This window comes from Sinocyclocheilus anshuiensis, unplaced genomic scaffold (assembly GCF_001515605.1).
Source record: "Sinocyclocheilus anshuiensis isolate Anshui unplaced genomic scaffold, SAMN03320099.WGS_v1.1 scaffold154, whole genome shotgun sequence".
NCBI lineage: Eukaryota > Metazoa > Chordata > Actinopteri > Cypriniformes > Cyprinidae > Sinocyclocheilus > Sinocyclocheilus anshuiensis.
This window is the reverse complement of record NW_015546101.1, coordinates 65230-87349: the sequence shown is the minus strand read 5'-3', so window position 1 is coordinate 87349 and position 22120 is coordinate 65230. Positions and strand designations below refer to the sequence as shown.

The 22120-nt window shown below is 37.6% G+C and overlaps 1 protein-coding gene across 2 annotated transcripts in view; it reads right to left on the bottom strand.

Annotated features, from left to right (window-relative positions):
- Positions 1 to 22120, bottom strand: part of LOC107700399 (docking protein 4-like) — a 63419-nt gene that overhangs the window by 7971 nt on the left and 33328 nt on the right. The window contains exons 3-9 of one of the 2 annotated variants that reach the window (XR_001635540.1): positions 18711 to 18818; positions 18152 to 18266; positions 17803 to 17922; positions 16930 to 17119; positions 16352 to 16490; positions 15357 to 15474; positions 12920 to 13696 (exon numbers count right to left, since the gene is read on the bottom strand). Coding sequence is in view for 1 of the 2 variants with exons in the window: in XM_016502034.1 (XP_016357520.1) it covers positions 13554 to 13696; positions 15357 to 15474; positions 16352 to 16490; positions 16930 to 17119; positions 17803 to 17922; positions 18152 to 18266; positions 18711 to 18818 (933 nt within the window). In the remaining variant the exon portion in view is untranslated. Of the gene's footprint in view, positions 1 to 11661; positions 13697 to 15356; positions 15475 to 16351; positions 16491 to 16929; positions 17120 to 17802; positions 17923 to 18151; positions 18267 to 18710; positions 18819 to 22120 lie in introns of those variants that run through there. The other variant, XM_016502034.1, reaches the window with a different exon arrangement.

Here is a 22120-nt window from a genome sequence, read left to right as displayed (position 1 = left end):
AGAGGTGCTTCCAGAAGTCATAGATCCTCTTCTGACTATTATTAATTCATCATTGTCATTAGGATATGTCCCCAAAACCTTCAAACTGACTGTTATTAAGCCTCTCATCAAAAAAACACAACTTGACCCCAAAGAAGTAGTTAATTACAGACTGTCCAAGAAACTAGAAAAGGTAGTATCCTCACAATTATATTCCTTCTTATAGAAAAATGGTATCTGAGGATTTCCAGTCAGGATTTAGACCGTATCATAGTACTGAGACTGCTCTCATCAGAGTTACGAATGACCTGCTCTTATCATCCGATCGTGGTTGTATTCCTTTATTAGTGCTACTGGATCCTAGTGCTGTGTTTGACACTTGTATCGAACACAACATTCTTTTGAGTAGACTACAAAATTATGTTGGCATTAGTGGAAGTGAATTGGCATGGTTCAAATCCATTTGTAAAACCGCATTTATCCATCTTAAAAATATATCTATATATTATGACCTATGTTCTCAATGTCAAATGCAGACATGTTAATTCATGCATTCATGACCTCTAGGTTAGATTATTGTAATGCTTTATTGGGTGGTTGCTCTGCGTACTTAATAAACAAACTCCAGCTGGTCCAAAATGCAGCAGCTAGAGTTCTTACTACAACCAGGAAGTACGATGATATTGGCCCGGTTCTTTCAACTCTGCACTGGCTCCCTATTGAACAATGAATAAATTTTAAAATCTTGCTAATTACTTATAAATCCCTGAATGGTTTAGCTCCTCAATACTTGAGCGAGCTCATATCGCATTATAGTCCTTCACGTCCGCTGCGATCTCAAAACTCTGGCCATTTGATAATACCTAGAATACCAAAATCAACTGCGGGCGGCAGATCCTTTTCCTATTTAGCGTCCAAACTCTTTAACAATCTACCTAGTGTTGTTTGGGAGGCAGACACACTCTGTCAGTTTAAATCTAGATTAAAGACCCATCTCTTTAACCTGGCATACACATAACACACTATCACATTTCTAAAATTCAAATCCGTTAAAGGATTGTTAGGCTGCATATGCAGAAATGTTAATTCATGCATTCATGACCTCAAGGTTACATTATTGTAATGCTGTATTGGATGGTTGCTCTGCAAGCTTAATAAACAAATTCCAGCTGGTCCAAAATGCAGCAGTGTTCTTACTAGAACCAGGAAGTATGACCATATTAGCCCGGTTCTGTCAGCTCTGCACTAGCTCCCTATTGAACATCTTATACATTTTAAAATCTTTCTAATTACTTATAAACCCCTGAATGGTTTAGCTCCTCAGTACTCGAGCGAGCTCATATCATATTATAGTCATTCATGTTTGTAGTGATCTCAAAACTCTGGCCATTTGAATATCAAAACCTAGAAAACCTAGAATATCAAAATCAACTGCGGGCGGCAGATCGTTTTCCAAACTTTGCTCAAACTCTGGAACAATTTACCTAACATTGTTAGGGAGGCATAACCTGGCATACACATAACACACTATCACATTTCTATAATTAAAATCTGTTAAAGGATTGTTAGGCTGCATTAATGAGGGCAACCGGAACCGGGAAAACTTTCCATAACATCTGATGTACTCGTTACATCGTAAGAAGAATGGCATCTACGCTAATATTAGTCTCTTTCATTCTTATTCCGAGGTTACCGTTGCCACTCAGATTCAGTCCGTATCCAGTCCAGATGGTGGATCAGTACCTAGAGATGACCTTTACAGCCCTGAATGTCAGCGGAGACCACGTCAACTAGATGCGCCCCAGAGACATATCCCTTGTGAAGACCTCGTCACCTCGACAACCATCGGCACAAGACCACAGGAACCAGACAAGACCTCTGCACCTGTGTTGCAGCCTGGAATTAAACCACACCATGCTAGTTTCGTCTGGCCAGAGGACAACCCCCCAGTTGGCCCCCCAATTGAGCCTGGTTTCTCCCAAGAATTTTTTTCTCTATTTCTGTCACCTGTAGGATCTCCTTTGAACAGAGCAGCACATTCCTTAAGCAGAAGCTAAGGAGTCTCCTTTCAACCTCTCAAGTGCGAGTCGTAAAACTGAACCGTGGTCAGCTCAGGCGCCAATTGTCTCAAATAGTTCCTGTCCCGCTCGACTTATCTTTGCAAGAAACACAGGAAGAGTGTGATTTACAAAAACCACCTCCTGGGTCTGCATGCTGCACCATCAAGCGATCGGGTCATTCAAAGCTCCAAACACTCCGTGAAATTTCGTGACTGCCGGAATCTTCAAAGTCTAAAGCCAAGCAGAGAAACTCTCAGAAGACCTTCAAGGCAAGCCTCACTCTCCTTACCCAAGGCAACCGACTTCCGAAGCTCCTACGTCACAAGGCAAACCTTCACGCTCCCCGAGGGCTTCCCCAAAGACGTCATCCAAACGAAAGATCTACAACCAATCAGAGGCACTGGAATTCCCTGATACGAGCCAACAAGGGAAACCCCGCTCAGCTGTCACCCAAAACACAAGTAAACAAACAAAGCTTTCATCTCTTGCTGAACTGGTGCTGAATTGATCCTAAGCAGTAAAGATAAGACAAATCTCTGCTTTTGTGATTTTCTTGGTGCGATCGAAGAACTAGCAATTTACTAGAATTCTGGGACTTCCTCAGAACTCCGTTAAAATCCTCATCATGTGAACCGTATGTGTGTGTGTATGTGTGTTTGCATTAGTTTAGTTTAATGTAATCTAGATAGCCAATAAATTCCTGTTTCATTATAAGAGTCATTGTCTTGTGTCGTGAATCTAAAGCTAAACTTTGCCCAGATCCGGCTACCTAGCTTATTGTCTTCTTGCAACATTGACAAACTATTTTCCTGTTTGACTCTGTAAAGCTGCTTTGACACAACCAGTATTGTATAAAGCGCTATACAAATAAAGGTGACTTGAGTTGTCTACATTACTGGTGTGTGGTTAATGGATAGCACTGTAAAGCAAATGATAAAAACAAATGCAAACTGCAAAACAGGGACATACAGGAAAATATCACTATATATACACTGCTATTCAAAAGTTTGAAATGTTTTTCAAAGACGTCTCTTATCCTCACCAAGGATGCATTTATTTGATCATAAAATCCAGTGAAAAGAGTAATATTGTGAAATATTACTACAATTTAAGATAACTTTTCTATTATTATATATATTTTAAAATTTACCATGGTTGCATGCGTAACCCGCAAATGTTCCCCTTCAAGTGAACTCCACACTGCATCCCCTATCCAACTCCAATGACGCTTCGGACAGCTATAACTTGGGGGAAATCATGGAAACCATTATCAAAGGAAACCAGCCTCAACTGGTACATCTCTGACAAAAAAATTTCCTGAATAGGGAGATTTTATGAGAACTGAATCCAAGGAACTTGTACATGCGGACTGAACAGAGGAGCAAGGAGCCCTGCTTCAATATCCACATAATCTCGTGAAGGACATCTCGCTCCACCCGGGCAGCAAGTCAAAGGGAACTGTCCTCAGACAGTTATCAACTTTGATGATGTTACAGGTGGGCCACAAAAAATACACTGGAGGCAGCCCAACCTGAAAAACTGCTAAGAAGAGTGCAAGGAACCCTAAAACCCAAAATCACTGGGGAGGGGCATCTTGTTACAATCTTCATAAAAAGGTATAGCCATCAAAGGAAACCGTTCTCAAACAAGTGCGTCTTTGATAAACTTCCACGCAGGAGAGGAAACAAGAGGAGCTCAAACTGAAAATTTCTACTCCTCCCGTGCCCCGCTTACAACCCCCGAGCTCGATGCCACCTCACTGCAATGACGGCCGCAGAACCGAGTATAGGAGCTCAACTCTCATCCCTCGAGAGACTCAAGCCTGAGTAGAACCAATTATTGTGACCGCATCAAACAACACACATTTAACTCCCTCGAGAGCTTAAGGTGCCTAGTTCAAGGGTCACTATAATCCCCTAAAATGATTTTTATGGAGGTCATTGGCCAGAACCATAGGAATCAGTCTCTAGAAGGGTGGAGGGCAGAAATTGCATGTGGATCAATGAAAGGTCCTGTCCTTCCCGGGCTTGGTACCAGAGGTCTTCTTCTTGCCCTCTAAGAGGTGTCTGGATGTTGTCCTAACATTTTTATCTGATGGTGTTGGACAGTTTGCTTATGTTAGTCCACCAAGATCCAATCAAAATGAAGCAAACCTTTGTCCACTGTTGTGGTCAGAGAGGGGCTCCGCCATAAACCGGGTCCTGGAATGTGCTGTTCACCACAGTTGTTAAACAAACGAGTTTCTTCTGTTGAACACAAAAGAAGATATTTTAAAGAATGTTGGTAACCAAACATGTTCTGGTCCCCTTTGTCTTCTATAGTATTTTTTGATGATGCAAAAGAATATGAATAAAAAAATAAAAATAAAAAAATAAATAAAATATAAAAATATGACAACTTGTTAAACAGATTAGAGGAGCTTCATTAAACACAAAAATTATAAAATTATAAAAAGGAATAAGAAAATGCAATGCAAACTGCTAATTAAACTTACCATTTACATTTATACAGCACAATAGAAACTTGTCCAAACCAGAGGTGTGAAGTATTTGAGTAAATGTAATTAATTACTGTACTTGAGTATCTTTTTGGATACTCCGTGGTTTTACTGAGTATAAAAGATATTAGCAACTTTTACTCTCTAGTTCACTACATTTTTGAATAAGCATCTGTACTCTTTACTCCACTACATTTGTAATGAGTGTTGCAATGACACATAACATTTTGCATGGCACCTAGCTTTTTCTGCAGCAGTTTATTTCTGCTACAAAAGAAGTGATATCACCAACTACAGGACACTGAAAGTACAATATCTTGTGCGTTTTGCCCTTATACTCACCCAAACCTGTCAACAAGGCTACTTTACGTGAATGCGAGTTCCTTAGCAACGGCAATGAGGCCGAAACCAGCTCAACCAGGGCAAGAAGGCTTTGACTTTTTAATTTTACTTAACATTATTTTTTCAATATTCTCCTGTTTTCTTCTTATTATTGTAAGAGTTCAATAAACAAATTAAGCAAAAAAAAAAGAAAAAAAGATGAGGTGTTCAGTTTTATTTGGTTTTAGAAAATAAAAGTGATTGCTCTTCTCACAAATCAACTCTTTCTTGTTTTTTACTGGCATGTCTCTTTGACTAGTGCATCTTTGAGCCAATATTACTGAAGTTGTTTTTAAATTGATGACTTGTAACTTGTAGTGGAGTAATTTTCACTGTAGGGTACCTGTACTTTTACTCAAGTATGGTTTTCAGGTACTCTTTACACCTCTGGTCCAATATACCTGTGGTGATATCAGTTTTTGTGAAAGTGACACTTCTACTGAGCTGAAATACATGAAAGATTTTTGTTACTCTCTCATAGTAGAATCATTCATGTATTTCCACATAAAAGACAGAATAAAATATTTAATTTCTTGAAGGCTAGTCTTTTTATATACATTTAAAACACAAATACATTTATTTATACAAAGTAAAATCATTGCATATCTGTTTGTAACATACACAATGCATTCAAAGTCAAATGAATATTCTGAATCTGATAAATAATTCCCAAGACAATGCACAATGACTGTGCAAACATAAAAAGCATAAGAAAGGAGTTTACATAACAATGAGCTGCTTCTGCTGGTTGATTATGGTCGAAAGTAACTGATGAAGAAACAACGCAGAGAGGGAGGAGCCACTAACACTTAACCAGATCCATCCACCATTAGCTCGGCATTTTTATCATATCATCATGCAATCAGATTAATATTTGGCTAGCATTTCCTGAAACTTAATTAGGCTCACAGGGATTGACAGAAATATTGTTACATTTCGAAGTTGAGTAATGATGAGTACTCAGTAAAGTGGTTAAATGCGTTAAATAGTTTCCTGTGCTGTCTTTGATACTTGACACAAATTAAACTTTGTACACATTGTGTTAAATTTACATTTAATCATTTAGCAGACGCTTTTATCCAAAGCGACTTACAAATGAGGAGAACAACAGAAGCAATCAGATGAACAAGAGAGCAACAGTATACAAGTGCTGTGACAAGTCTCAGTTAGTCTAGCACAGTACACATAGCTAGGTTTTTTTTTAATAGAATGGAATAGAATAGAACAGAATAGAATATAATAGATAAGTGCTAGTATTAGTTTGTCAGGTGCTGGCGAAAAATATGTGTCTTTTGACGTTTTTTTGAAAATGGCCAAAGACTCCGCTGTTCGAACTGAGATAGGGAGGTCATTCAACCAGCTGGGCACAGTCCAGAAAAAGGTCTGTGATAGTGATTTTGTGCCTCTTTGGGATGGCACCACAAGGCGAACGCAGAACGCAAGCTTCTGGAGGGCGCATAAGTTTGAACTAGTGAGTTTAGGTATATTGGTGCAGCACCAGTTGTTGTCTTGTAGGCAAACATCAGTACCTTGAATTTGATGCGAGCAGCTACTGGTAGCCAGTGTAAACTGATGAAGAGAGGTGTAACGTGAGCTTTTTTCAGCTCGTTAAAGACCACTCTCGTTGCTGCATTCTGGATCAGTTGCAGAGGTTTGATAGTACATGCGGGAAGGCCAGCCAATGGAGCATCACAATAGTCCAGTCTGGAGAGAACACGAGCTTGGACAAGGAGTTGTGCAGCTTGCTCTGATAGGAAGGGTCATGCGAGCAGCTACCGTCGGATCATCTTTGTTGGAATGAGAAGTAGATTTGAGTGTCATCAGCATAGCAGTGATAAGAAAAGCCATGCTTCTGAATGACAGATCCTAATGACGACATGTAGATGGAGAAGAGAAGTGGTCCAAGCACTGAGCCTTGAGGAACCCCAATAGCAAGAAGTTGTGACTTAGAAACCTCACCCCTCCAAGACACCCTGAAAGACCTACATGAGAGGTAAGACTTGAACCATTGGAATGTCCAGTGTGAAGAGAGGTGTTGATAATGTGAGTAAGCACAGGTATGACTGAAGAAGAAATGGCCTGAAGTATGTGAGTGGGTATAGGATCAAGTGGACTGGTAGTAGGATCAAAATTGTTATTTGCGGTCCAACGGTTAAAATTCAGGGCTTCTCAAAGGCATGCTTGCTAGTTTAGTTAACAGTTGTTGAGCTGAAGGGCTACACCTGATTTTCACACAGCTTCTTACAACACAAAACTCTAAACATGTGATTAGCATCCTTCCTTATGAAAACATGCAGCAAAGAGTCAGCAAGTGGATTTAAATACAACATGATTCCTGACACTGATTCAGTGTTAATTTCTTCAACGAAGACGATGATGAAAAATATTCGTTAACGAAAATTTTTTCTGTGACTAAGATGAGATGTTGACGAGCTAAAACTAATATCTGATGATAAAAAAATATGAAGAAATTTATGCCGCGTCTTTGTTAACAAGACGAGACGGGACTATAATGTTATTTGAGGACTACCAGACATTCAAAATACATCCTATAGGCTACTGTCTTGTCCTTCAAAATGTGCGTCCCTGTCATTGGATTGCAATCGGATAAGGGGCGTTTGCATATCTAGTCTCAGTATGACAGCCGCAGTGGATGGATAGGCTACCAAAATGTGAACTAGCGATCTCGAACTAGAGAGTAAAAGTTGGTAATATCTTTGATACTCAGTAAAAAATACAGAGTATCCAAAAAGATTAATTACATGTACTCAAATACTTTACACTTCTGGTTTGGACAAGTGTCTATTGTGCTCTATAAATGTAAATGGTAAGTTTAATTAGCAGTTTGCATTGCATTTTCTTATTCCTTTTTATAATTTGTGTGTTTAATGAATTAAGTACCTATCCGTGTCATTATTGTTAACCAACAAAAGATGTTAAATAAATATGTTAAGTAAACCTACTGTATCTGAAAAATGAGTTTAATTTGTATCTTTCTTTTTGTCTTATTGTCTTATTCTGCTTCTTTTTCAAAAATTATAAATTGTATATATTATATATGAACAACTATAATTTTTATAAGTTGCTCCATTTTCACTACTGTTAAAGGGATAGCTCACCCAAAAATGAAAATTGTCATCATTTATTCAAGTTTTTCCAAATTCAATCCTTGATTCAAATTTCTCATAAGCTTAATTTTTTTTGGTCTAAAGAGAGAAGAATTAATGAATATTTTTGTTTGAGGACTACATATAGCTACCAAAATAAATGTTGGTAACTGCAGTTTGACTAAAAGTAATGACTAAAAGTTGACAAAAATGCAATGACTTTTCGTCGACTAAAACTATGAAAGACTCAAATGATGAAAATGTGACTAAGACTATTAAGCATTTTCGTCTCAAGATAAAGACTAAGACTAAATCAAAAATGCCAGTCAAAATTAACACTGCACTGAATGTAAACAATCGTAATAACTACTTATTCCGTGCTTAAAGGATACTGCAAAAATTATGTTTTGCACAATGCTTGGTAGGAACAACACAGTGTAATTGAAAAGTACAAGAGCCAGAATCATCAAAATCCTCTTTCTTTCATCAGGGGTGACTGCGACCGAATGAGACAGTGCCTTCCACGAACCCACGAAGGAAAACACAACCAGTGGATAAGGTAACAAAAAAATAAATAGACTCAGAAGAAATGCAAGTTCCACATCCACTTTAAGTGCAATAATCACATCCATCACCATAAATCCACAGAGTGTTGCCCAAACTAAAAAGCATATCAGAACTAAATTCCTACACGAATGATGAAGTCGGTACCAAACAGGGTATTTGATCATTATGTATCTTTCCACAGAGATACAGACCATGAAGCCAATGTTAACTACTATGCTCAGGATATAAACATGAAATGCAAAAAAGTATATTAAATGTACAAAAATTCAGAACAGGCTTGACACAACTCTGTATGATATCAGAAACAAATAGATTTATGATGAATACAGGGACAGCATGGTTAGACCTAAGCAGATAACACAATCCAGACATATGACAACAAACTCAATGGAGAAAATAATCCAGATAACCACCATTTCAGATGAAGATGCACACACAGCTGTCTTCACAGATGTCCAGTTTAATTTCTCCAGTAACCAAGCTAAATAGTTTACTTCCAACTGGAATGTCATGTTGGTTGAGGTTTCAGGGTAGGCCATGTTCTGTGAACTGGGATTAGGATGTTCAAACTGAAATGAAAACAAATATGTTTTTGATTCAAAATTAATGTAATTGGCTTTATTCATGTAAGTTTTATGTTGTATTGTAAGATCAAGTTTCGTTATTAGTAGACATGCTGCTGCCGAGCTCTGTTGAGAGACAAACAGACTCAGGTAATTCACACGTGCCTAATCTCTCTCTGTCTCATAACTGCATTAGTCTGTTATCAACGGTTCATGCCTCCATTACTAGGTCTGAAATGACGTTTTGGAATTAGCAACTGAAGCATAGGATGAGATGCGTATGAAATTAATCCTACACACAAGAGCGTTTTATAGACAAAAACCTGACAAATGTCTTGAAATACAACATCTGAACAATCTCTTGAGGTGTGGTAAGTGGAATAATTGACTCCACTTCACGTCTTGGGCGCATCACCTCGGGTGTGCATTATATTCTAATAATTTAATGGTCCCTCGTCAGTTATTCCTCACTTAATTTTGGCCAAAAATCTAAGGCATATGGCACTGCAGAATGCCCTGGAACAAGTGTACAAGTACAGGGAGTGTTTTATCTGGAAGTTATTTTATTTATGTAATAACTAATATCCCCGGTTGTCAAAGAAATTAAATAAATAATGATGAACAGTGAATCACTTGGCAATTAAACATCTAAAATGTATTATCCTATGCATATTAAAACACATATACCTTATTTGTATGTTGTGATTTAGATTTCTGTCCGTCCTGTAATACTCCTCGACCTGAAACACAGGAGAATTTCCTTCATTGCCATTAGAAAATAATCCACTAACAAGCATACTTGAAAAGCAACAAGAATGTGAATTTGTATGGCTCTCTTCAATAACCAATTTAATGATTAATACTGCTTTAAAAATCAAACTCATTGCTGATTGTAAGCTGCAACATCTACTTGCAAAAATCTGCAATGGAATAGAATACAAATTATATGCGTTTATTTATCTAAAAAAAGGACTATTTCTGTAAAATAAATCTAAAAAATATTTCTATAAAAAAATCTGGTAATTATAAAATCTGTTTTGTTGTTTGTGTACTATAATATAATAAAGGTTAAATATTTATCCAAACAACAAAGTAAAAAAAAAAAAAAAGTTAACTGTAGATACATGAATATGCAGACAAAAACAAAACAAAACATCTAAGAAACTAATAATGAGCTTGTAGGTAAGAAAGAACAAAGGAAAGGTTTTACCTGACACAGAGGCTGTTGGCTGATATGGTTGGCAGTAACTGATGAAGAAACAACATTACAGAGAAAGGGAGGAGTTCTTAATGCTTAATTGCCTCCATCCTCCATGGGTTCTGCATTTTAGTTAATATGGGAGAGTACTAAGAGTAATAGTCGGCTAAAATGTCCTGAAATGCAATTATGATAACTTTGGATTACAAAAATGAATAATGATGAGTGGCTGGTAAAATGGTTAACTTGGCTGTGTATGGAATTAGTATTTCAGTACATAAATTACTTATGTGATTTAAAAGTTTAAGATAGAGAAAAACAAGAGATCTGTGTACATTTTGATTAAAAGGATCATTATTGCATGCAATTTTATTTTAAATAATGTTTTATTGAAAAAAAAACCTGCAAAATATTTTACCACAAATATTACAGAACACATATGTCATTTAGCAATTAAAACTCATCCAATCTGAACTGCTGAAGAACTGGCAAAGCCCCCAACATAGCATGTTTATCACTCTCCTCTTTTACAAAGAGCACCGAAATTTAAGTTTAGTAAAACAACTTTTCAGCATTTCTTCAATCATGACTTCATGTACTTTCTTCCTTTAGGATCTTTATTATTTGTGTCCTCATGGTATAAACATGTCTGTCAACTTATGGCATATTAGCATTAACTTTCACACTAGTGCTGCTGCCTTGTAAAGAGATGAAAAACATCCTCTGATAATTCAAACAGATTGTTCTGTTAAGCACAATGTAAATAAGCGATACATTCAGATCCAGAATCTCTCCAGGGACCTGCTGGCTGTTTATGTACAAATATATCATTTCAGGGTGATTACATGAATGTTGAATTACTATAGTTCTTAGATTTCCTGCAAATGAGGGGATGATGTTCTTTTGTTGTGTACATCACAGCCTATAAAATAGTTATTTCTATAAATAGTAAATAGTTATTTCTATATATTTTTAATGGATAGCACTGTAAAGCAATTGATAAAAACAAATGTGCAAACTGCAAAACAGGGACATTCAGGGAAATATCACTCCATACACTACTATTCAAAAGTTTGGGGTCGGTAAGATTTTTTAAAATGTTTTTGAAAGAAGTCTATTATCCTCACCAAATACGCATTTATTTGATCAAAAATACAGTAAAAAGAGTAATATTGTGAACTAGTACTACAGTTTAAATATTACTAATGTTTTCTATTTTAATATATTTTAAAATCTAATTTATTCATGTGATGGCAAAGCTGAATTTTCAGCTTTACTGTCACATTAGATCAATTTAATGAATCCCCGCTGAAAGTATTCATTTCTTTAAAAAAAAAAAAAAAACTTCTGACCCCATACATTTGGTAGTGTACATTCATTTATGTGGGCATATTTTGGCTACATTATAGCGAGTAACTGAAAATTAGACATGGTAAAACAGTAAAGCTTAAATGAAAGGTGCTTATCTTTGAAGAGCTGTTGAAATATGTACTGCTAAAAAATATTTTCACAAATTTTTAAAACTGTCTGCAAGGAAACCTGAAAAAAATATTTTCTTTTTCCTCAATGTGTACAATCATGACAATCAGATCAGCTCAAGCCCTTTTAATGATACATACGACGTGAGTTAATAAATTCCAGCACTGAACGACTATGTATGTATAAAATGAATAAAGCTACAAGTAGTCAAACCCTCAGGACTGTAGCTCAATCAGAGAATACAACCAAATTAATTCTGTGCCAGACATATGAGTGTTTTTTTTAATTTTGACCTTTATGACACTTATTTATATGGATAGTAGAGAGAGTACAGGGAGTGAAGGATAAACGAATAGGGCCCACTGGAAACGGTTAACCAGCAAGACTATCTTGGTTTACCAGCTTCACCATGCTAGTCAATCAGATTGATCAAACTCAAAGCAACCCAGCTCATTATGCAATGTGCACTAACCGCTCCAACACACAGGGTTTTAAATTTAGAGTTACAGCATGAGAAAAACAGAACAAGTGTAGCTGACAGAAAACACGATACAGCCACATAATATAAATGTCTGCTGAGATATGAAAGCAATAATGATACCCTTAATTTCATGGAAATTACTGGAAATAGTTGACAAGCATGGAAATCCAGAAACATGTCTCGTGTGAGGCCTACCACCTTATTTAAGATGTTTTTCTCCTCTTTTACAGTGCTAGTATAAACCCTTTTACATACAGAATTGCTGAACTGCTAAAGAAAACCTACTGCTATACACTGCAATTTGTCTTGTGCTTTGTTGGTAAACGTCAATAAATAAATAAATAAGTCCTTAAACCATCTCAGCTGGGTATAATCATAATCTTTGTTCCCATCTATTCGTGGATCTCTGACCCTCACGACATCTTCCAGAAAAAATGGTGGATCAATCTCTCTGAAAAGATCAACCAGAGCACGAAGCACATGAGCTAGTCAAACCCTCACTTCTGTCCAAATGGCTTTCTTCATCTCACGACAGAGACTGGACAGACAGTTTTGTACATCAGAACTGTCCATTTAAGTCACTTTAAAGAAAGGGAAAAGGAGAAACAAAATGCACGACCATCCTCAAAGTCCTCTGGGCTTGGGAAGTCTTACAGACATGATTAAAGCATCTGATCAAAACACGCTTTGGATTACTCTTACCGAAGAGCAGAAGTGCTTACGGCCCTTCCTCCGGGCCGCTGTGGTTTGCTGGACACCCTCTTGAGTTGGGGCTTCTACAGGAGTCTAAGAAACCCCTCCGTAGCTCTTCCGTAATTGTTTACCTTGGGGGACATGCATAGGGTTGAAGAGCGTGCATAAGATTAGAGTTAGAATAAGAGATAATATTGAGAAGAACCTACAGTACAGTCTCTACTTCCGCAGAAACCCAGCAAGAGTGACCATATTGCATTGTGAAGGCAACTGAGCCAGTTCCAACATTTTGTCGCATCTCTTGTGTCTGGTTTAAGGGTATGTGAGCCCTGCTCCAACTGAAGCGCTTCAAGCTTCACAGTGCATTCCCTCATTCCACAGTAAGTGCCCTCAGCGTCGCTGGCAGGCTCAGGGGGAACTGAGGCAGCATGGCAGCACGGATCTTCCCTTGCTGAAGAAGAGCTGATGGAAAAACTTAGGGCAGAGTGCAGTGCGGAGGGAGGTCAAGAGGTGAAAATCTGGAAGGTTTCATTGCTGCTAAAAGCCGCTCACTCGCTGGGGTACGTGGGGTAGTGCGTCGGGGGTTGAGGGCAGCCGTGGCCCACAGGAAGGGTTGAGTGTCGTTCTGGGGGAAGGCGTTTAGAGAGGAGGTCAGTGTCCACTCCTGGTTGAGTATCACCGTAGATGTCACCTGAAAGAGGATGAGAGGTGTTAATGGGAAGGTCTAAATAGCACAGTCTGCTTAATATTGCATGCAAAAGCAGTAACAGGCTGTTTGTTTTACTTTCAAGCAGAAAATAAAGTGGTTTCTGGGTTACTACACAGATTTTTTTTCTTTTAATAACACTTAAAATTATAAAATGGTCATCAGAAGTTTTCTATTTCAGTATATTTTAAAATGTCAGTTTTTCCCTGTGATGGCAAAGCTGTATTTTCAGAAGCCATTACTCCAGTCTTCAGTGTCACATGATCCTTCAGAAATCATGCTAATATGCTGATTTTGTTCTTATGAAATATTTCTTATTATCAATGTTGAAAACAGTTGTCCTGGCTCAATATTTTGAGGAAACTGTGATACATGTTTTTCAGAACTATTTGATGAATAAAAAAATCGAAATAATGTTTTTTTATTTGAAATAGAAATCTTTTGAAACATTATACGTCTTTACTGCCAATTTTGATCAATTTAATGCATCCTTGCTAAATAGAAGTATTAACTTTCTTCCCAAAATAAATCCAACTGACCCCAAACTTTTGAGCGCTAGTGTAAATTTACTGTTTTTTTTTACAATCGCTAGGATACATTTCTCAATACTTAGGTCACTTTTTCAAAACTCTTCACACAGCGAGCACAACACCAGTCTATGTGGGCTAAACTGTGAATCATTTATCATCGCTTTGGCACAAAATGCATTCATTGATGACATCTGTCAAATTACATGAATTCTTTTGTCACTTTGAAACTTTATGTACTATACAAGCCAATTAGCACGTTTACATGCTGTTTTCAAAACTGTTCAACTTAAGTTCAAAACCTAGCACAGGACAAAATTAAATAAGACAGAAATTTGCAACATTTCTAGAGTAATATCGTATAGAAAAACATTCTGAATGTAAAAAATCAAATACTATCAAAGCAGTTGCATGTAGCTGAACATCTTCACAAGTGTTAGTCTTTCACTTTCATTACCAACTATACAAAAGGGGAAAACTTGTAAACATGGACCATGTAACATATACTGCAGTGAATTATAAACAGTAGAGAGTATCATTCTTGTCATACTCTGTATAACATTGTATAATGCTACCTGTTGTTAGTGTTTTTTAGGTTGTTGTGTTATGCGTAATAAAATGTGTTTGTTTGGTGAAAATCTTTGCTAGTGTTATGTAAGAATGAAGTTGAAACATGGTTAGGAGAACTTTGTGAAGAGTTTGGAAAAGTGACTTTAGTATTGAGAAATGTGTCCTAGCGATTGTAAAAAAAAACTGTAAATGGAAATTTGTTAAACTGGAAACCAAACCACAAAGTGTAACTATGTAAACATTTGAATCATCGGGATTGAGTCAGCGTTGATGGATAGGTATTGTTTGTATGTTTGTCACTTTGTGTGAAACTTGCTTCAAGCCCAAAATATCTTTTTTTTTTTCCAAATAATTTTCTGTTATTTTATGTTGCTTCATAGAAGACTACATGTCTCAAGGTTGTTGATAAAGAGTTTAATATTGTGCTTTCTGGGATTGCTACTTGCAACGACATTAGTTTTCGGAGCTGTGTTTTTGCAATGCGACACCAGGCTCCTATAATGTGACTACTTTACTGACACACACTTATCCACACTGTTCAAACTCACCGTTGGCAGTGTCCACCCCAGCCTGTGATCCGGTGATGTGGTGCCAGAAAGCACTTCGTGGCAAGATTGCTGTCGGGGTGCAGGGGTAGGAAGTCCCCTCTAAACCCTTAGATAAAAGCTGGGGAGAGATAGAAGAAGAGAGATGGGAAATAATTTCAATTAGTTTGCTATTAACACAAAATTATGCCTTTGGTTCTGGTGATTTGAAAGTTGTAAGACAGGAAGAAAATCAGTTGTCTGCAATCTCTCCAGCTTTGTTTTAATACACACTAAGTGTCTACCGTTTCAAAATATGGGGTTAGTAGGACTTTTTTTTAAAGAAATTAATTCTTGTATTCAGCAAGGATGCATTAAATTGTAAAAAATAAAAAATTGTTATGGGTGTTTTACATAGTTACAAGTCATTTCTATTTCAAATAAATGCTGTTTATTTGAACTTTTGATTCACCAAAAAATGTATCACTGTTTCCACAAAAATATTAAACAGCACAACTGCTTTCAGCTGTGATAATATGAAATTATACTTTCTGTTAAATGTTACTTAAAAGATCACGTGACACTAAAGACTGAAGGAATGGCTGCTGAAAATTCAGCTTTGCCAACACAGGAATAAAATACATTTTAAAATATATTATAATAGAAAATAGCTATTTAAATTGTAATAATACTTCACAATATTACTGTTTTACTGTATTTTTGATCAAATAAATTAAAGCTATAAATAAATAGTATATTGTAGTGTATATTATCAAAGTAAAAATTTGCATGAAAAAAGTTGAACTGATTTGAGACTGTTACAAGGAAGGTCTTTTGTTCAAAGGAATTCACAAGGCCGGTGTTGCAAAATTGCTTATTATAGTGACCTAGAAATAGAGCAGACTATTTTTGTTGAAATGTCTTAGTTTTAAATGTGTCAAAACTTTGTCTATTTTCTGTTTCAAATTAGATTTTCAAAGTGGCCTCAGGCTTTTGAACCCACTGCATGCTTTGGTTACCTTGCTGTTTTTTTCCATTTCCATGAGGACCCTCTTATGCTGCTCAGCTATAGCTAGAGTGGAAGAATGAACCCTTTGGTAGATCTGCTCTCCTTCCCGTGTCTGGAAAGTGTACAGACCCTCCCCACTGTCACACATCCTAACAAAATAACAAACAAGATAGCAATACACAACTTTGCAAAGCAAACACGATGAACTACAAAGAACGAACCCATAGGCTAGACATGCTTTGTGTGTTGCATTATAATAGCCACTAGGGGGAAGTGTTACATCAGACTCGAACTTCTCTTTAAAACTGTCTCATCTTCTCTCTCAAAGGGCATCCAGCTGGCGATGTGAATCTTCTTTTATTATTTGATCAAAGCAGTGAGGGAGATAAGAACCCCTAATCTGCCACTGAACTCCTTGTAATCCACTCAATAAATCCTTTTAGGAGGTCCATAGGTCAACGGCTCTCTCCTCTGCTTCCATGTTTCTCCTACATATACATGACCACACTGAACTGAAATATACACTTCACAAGACCTTGTAAAATGTCATATTGGCTTTAAATGAATGATATCTTCAACATATTTTACCTGCCAGCCTCAAAGGTGAAGCGTGTAGCATCCCGTCCGTAGCGCCGCAGCGAGCAAAGCGGCCAGGTTACTAGCTTGGTGCGAGGGTTGTGAATATCCCACAGGTAGATGTTTTCATGCGTGATCTGCATCATACACTCTCCGTAGATGTCAAGATTGGGGCAGGGCAACAGGAACACGTTGAAGCGCTCTGTAAGAAAAAAAAATGAGAGACTGATAGTGAAAAACTAGGTATTTGGTTAACTGTATTTGCTTAACTGGTCACTACACTGTAAAAATTAAAAATCTCAGAAAAAAAAAAAAGCTTAACCTTAACATACATGGAGAAAAAATTAAATGGTTTAGCATCACATTATATGTAATTTTTCATGTAAAATACAGTCTAAATTATTGTTGGTGAAAACTATAAATTACCATATAATTAACTATGAAAAACAAGTAAAATACTCCTAGAAGTCCCTGTGACACATCACATATGATTATATTTTATATAAATAATTTACTTTAATCTTATTTCTATTATATACATCAGGGTGGTTACTGTTACATTTTCTGTCATTTAATAAATGTTTATTGCATTATTTTAGTGTCATGTTACGGATAGGCCAAGCAGATTTTGGATGTTCAAGTAGATCAGTTAGTTACATCATATCACGTAATGAAATATACAGTTATAAGTTGTAAAATAAACCAGCATCAATTTTCCATCCCGTAATAGCCGAAACATTGTCATCGTATTTTTTACAGTGAATTTCTGGCAACCACAGCTGCTGTTTATTTAATGGAAATTTAAAGCCAAACTCTTGATATGAAACAAGCTACAGGAATCCAGCTCATAGGTAAGCAATTGTACAAATGGCTTTAGTCTCTTACCTGTGTGTTCACACTGAACTCCAGCGGCCAGGAGGTCTGGTTCTCCAAGACTGATGTCATTAAGACGTGTCCCCAGGCACTCGATAGACAAGGTCTTAAACCACTCTTCAGCCTCCAGCTCTGTGAGAACAGGAAGATTCAATGATGTCAATGAATGAACATGTTCTTTCAATGAAAATGTTCTATGAATAAAACATACACTAGGAGATGCGGTCTGTCATTGTGCCTGAGAGCAGCACGTCATCAGACCGTATAGACCGAAATGCTAATATCAAGAATGAAAGCTTCTTTAAGTGAAGCATCCTCATCAGCTGCTGCAGCAAAACAAGCCTTAGAAAAGATGATGTACCTGATTCACAGGTGAAGGTTCGAGAGGTGTCATCTGTAAAGACGATGGCCACGGCTTGCCGCTTCGTGTCACGAGGCAATCTTGTGATGTTCTTCACATTACTAATCTCTGTCACCTGTGTGTAAAATGAAACCAATGCAAACTCAGAAGTAGTGGCAGAGCCTAGTTATTCAGACAGACTTCATTTGCATCATTTGGAAAGGCACTTGTGCTCTCTTAATCATCTAATTTATCTTTCACAGAGCAGCGGAGTGCAGTAAAGAAAGGCAAATGAGAGCGATAAACACACAGAAACCGGAGGCCTGTGAGTCAGCAAAGTTAGAGAAAACCGCGAGTCTGTGCGTGGATACTTTTATTCAAGAAATTATCTGTTTACCCACTGCCAGTCTCGTAATCTCGCCCGTCAGCTCTTGCGGTATGAATGTGCTCTACGTGGCTGTTAGTAAAATTGGAGAACTGAAGTGACACTTGAATGTTTTCCTTGAATGTCTCATTTCTCCCGTGACATTTTCATGGCTTAGATTAGACCTCAACTGAACTGTTGCAGTGAGAAGTGTACCTTAGGACAGACTCTGATGTAGGCTGACTTCTCATCAGGGTATTTTTCCAGTCTGCGAGGTCCTTTACTGGACGACTTCTTAAACACCAGCCAGCAGCGCCGATAGATCTGAAACACACATGCGTATAAACACAAAGGGTCCAAAAATAACACTCAGCATGTGCAAAAGGCAGGAAGAAATTAACTTTAGTGAGTAGATCAATGGATTAACTTTTCATTTAACAGCGTTAGAAAAAAAATGACTGTTAAATATTAAATATCAGAGTGTAATGTAAAATGTAATGTAAAATATGAAAAATTAGCATGTACATTTAAATATCAGTATCAACTGATACAGATACACTACCATTCAAAAGGTTGGTAAGATTTTTTTCATGTTTAATGTCTCATTCTCACAAAGGCTGCATATATACAGTTCCTTGCTAAAGTATTCATACCCCATTCATTTTTTCACATTTTGTTAAGTTGCCTTGTTAAACTGCTTTAAATGACTTTTTTTTCCACATCAATATACACTCCATACACCATACTGACAAAGCAAAAACAGAATTGTCACAACTTCGTAAATTTATTAAAAATAAAAAAACTGAAATAAGTACATTGCATAGCAGTACAAGATTATGAGATGCATTATTTGAATGCTTGGCCAAAGAGATGCGTCTTTAATCTAGATTTAAACAGAGAGAGAGACTTTACAGTCTCAAGACTTTTTTGCGACAAGCTTTGATCATCATCATTTGGCAATTATCTGCCATTCTTCTCCTCACCTCTTCACCTCTCAAGCTCTGTCAGGTTGGATGGGAGCAAATGCACATTTTCAAGTTTCTCCAGAATGATTTGATTGGGTTCAAGCTCATGCTCTGGCTGGGCTACTCAAGGTCATTCACACAGTTGTCTATAAGCCACTCTTGCTGTGTGCGTAGGGTCATTGTCCTGTTGGAAGGTGAACCGTCTGCCCAGTCTGAGGTTCTGAATGCTCTGGACTGGGTTTTTCATTAAGGCTAACTCAATATTTTGGTGCATTGAGCTTATCTTCTACTCTGACAAGTCCCTCGGTCCCTGCCGCTGAAAAACAGCCCCACAGTATGAGGCTGCTACCACCACACTTTACTTTTGGGATGGTACTCTGCAGGTGATGAGCAGAGCTGGTTTCCTTCAAACATGATGCTTGGAATTGAGGTTCATCAGACCAGAGACTCTTGTTTCTTAGAGTCTGAGAGTCCTTTAGGTGTTTTTATGCAAAATCCAAGTGGGTTTTCATGTGTCTTCACTGAAGAGAGGATTGAGTCTGGCCACTCCGACATAAAGCCCAGATCGGTGAAGTGTTGCAGTGATATTTGTCCTTCTCTAGATTTCTCCCATCTGCATATATGATCATGGAGCTCAACTAGAGTGACCATCAGGTTCTGGGTCACCAGATTCATCTGACCAGAGAATCTTGTTTCTCAGAGTCTGAGAGTCCTTTAGGTGTTTTTATGCAAAATCCAAGTGGGTTTTCATGTGTCTTCACTGAAGAGAGGATTGAGTCTGGCCACTCCGACATAAAGCCCAGATCGGTGAAGTGTTGCAGTGATATTTGTCCTTCTCTAGATTTCTCCCATCTGAAGCGCAGGTCATGTGACACTGAAGACTGGAGTAATGGCTTCTGAAAATTCAGCTTTGCCATCACAAAAATATATTACATTTTAAAATATATTAAAATCGTAATTTTAAATTTTAATGTTTCAAAAATTACTGTTTAATATTTCACAATACTACTGCTGTGTGTGTGTGTGTGTGTGTATGTGTGTATATGTATATATATATATATATATATATATATATACACACATACACACACACACACACACACAGCAGTAGTATTGTGAAATATTAAACAGTAATTTTTGAAACATTAAAATTTAAAATTACGATTTTAATATATTTTAAAATGTAATATATTTTTGTGATGGCAAAGCTGAATTTTCAGAAGCCATTACTCCAGTCTTCAGTGTCACATGACCTGCGCTTTATTGCAAACATACAAGGGGGGAAAAAATGCTGCTGGATAAATGTGTTATTTGCACGATATGAAAGCTTCTAATTAAATCTACAGCAGTTGTGATCTGTCTTTATCTTTTGTAAACTCTCTCTCTCCCTCAATTGACCCTGCTGCCATAAAAGCTATTTTCTGTTTATACCACTGATGTCCTTCAACGACAGATCCTACAGTTGCCACGGTAACCCCCGTCCATTTAGGCAAGTGCTCCAGCCAGCCCAAGGCCAGTCCCACTCTCTATCATCACTGGAAATTGCCCCTGAGCAACATTATTTCTATATCATCTATTCAACAACCATTATGACCCTTTTTCAGAACAGCCTGATGTATTGGTTTGCTGAGGAACAGCAGTTCGGCTTTATGCTTTCCTTTGTGTTGGAAGTGTTGGAAGATAACAGGAATGGCAATCGAGAAACGAAACATTTGAACTGTATTGAGTTAACAAGGAAAAAGTGTATTCTTTAAGGAAAAAGCAAGCTTGGGGGGAGAAAAGGGAGAACTATTCATCTTTTTTGCCTCAATAACCCTTTAGAATTAATTAAAGTCAACGTGTTTAGACTGATCAAATTCCCTGGTGTTTAGACACTGTTTTTAAATAAAGTTACATTCTGACTCACACAGTCATAAACACTGCATTAGTCATCGGGCTTGTATTATGACAGGCCTGCACTGCACCTCAAATATAACAAGCGAATCCACGCGCTTTTAACCATATTGTCCACAAATTAACATATCAATATGTGATTTGGACTCAAAGGAGTCCAAAAGATAAAATCTTACCTTTGAAAGTTTCATGCAACGTACAGTGTGTCCAGTTCCCTGCCGAGATGACTGATTGAAAGCTGAATCTGATGAGCTTTTGTTTTTATCATCTAAGCTGACCTTAATGTCATTGCCACTCGAATGCTTGGACCCATCTTACGAAGAAAGTTAGCATGGTTTTCCATTCACAGCAGGTAAAAGATTGATCCCTTGTTTGCATCATAGTGTCCCCTGAGGTTACACTAATCCTCTGTAAACAGACTGTGTGTGTGTGTGTGTGTGGGTGAGACGTCCCCTCTCTCACTGCTGCTTAACTGTTTGTATATCTGTCTGAGCAACATTAATACACACACACAGATGCATGTACATACTGTGACTAGCGTCCCGAAGCTTCATCAGCGTCGCCCTGGAAACAAGCGAGGAGCACCTGGCCATCATCATCACAGGCTGATCGGTCACAGCTGCACCTCATCAGGCGGCGGCTACATAAGCCACGCAAGCCCTGCCATCTAGGAGATTCCTCCATGAGACTGAGCACTAACTCGCCCTCTCATTTTTCCCACAGAAAGCAGCGTGTGACCGACCAGCCCCACAGGAGCACTGCACGGAC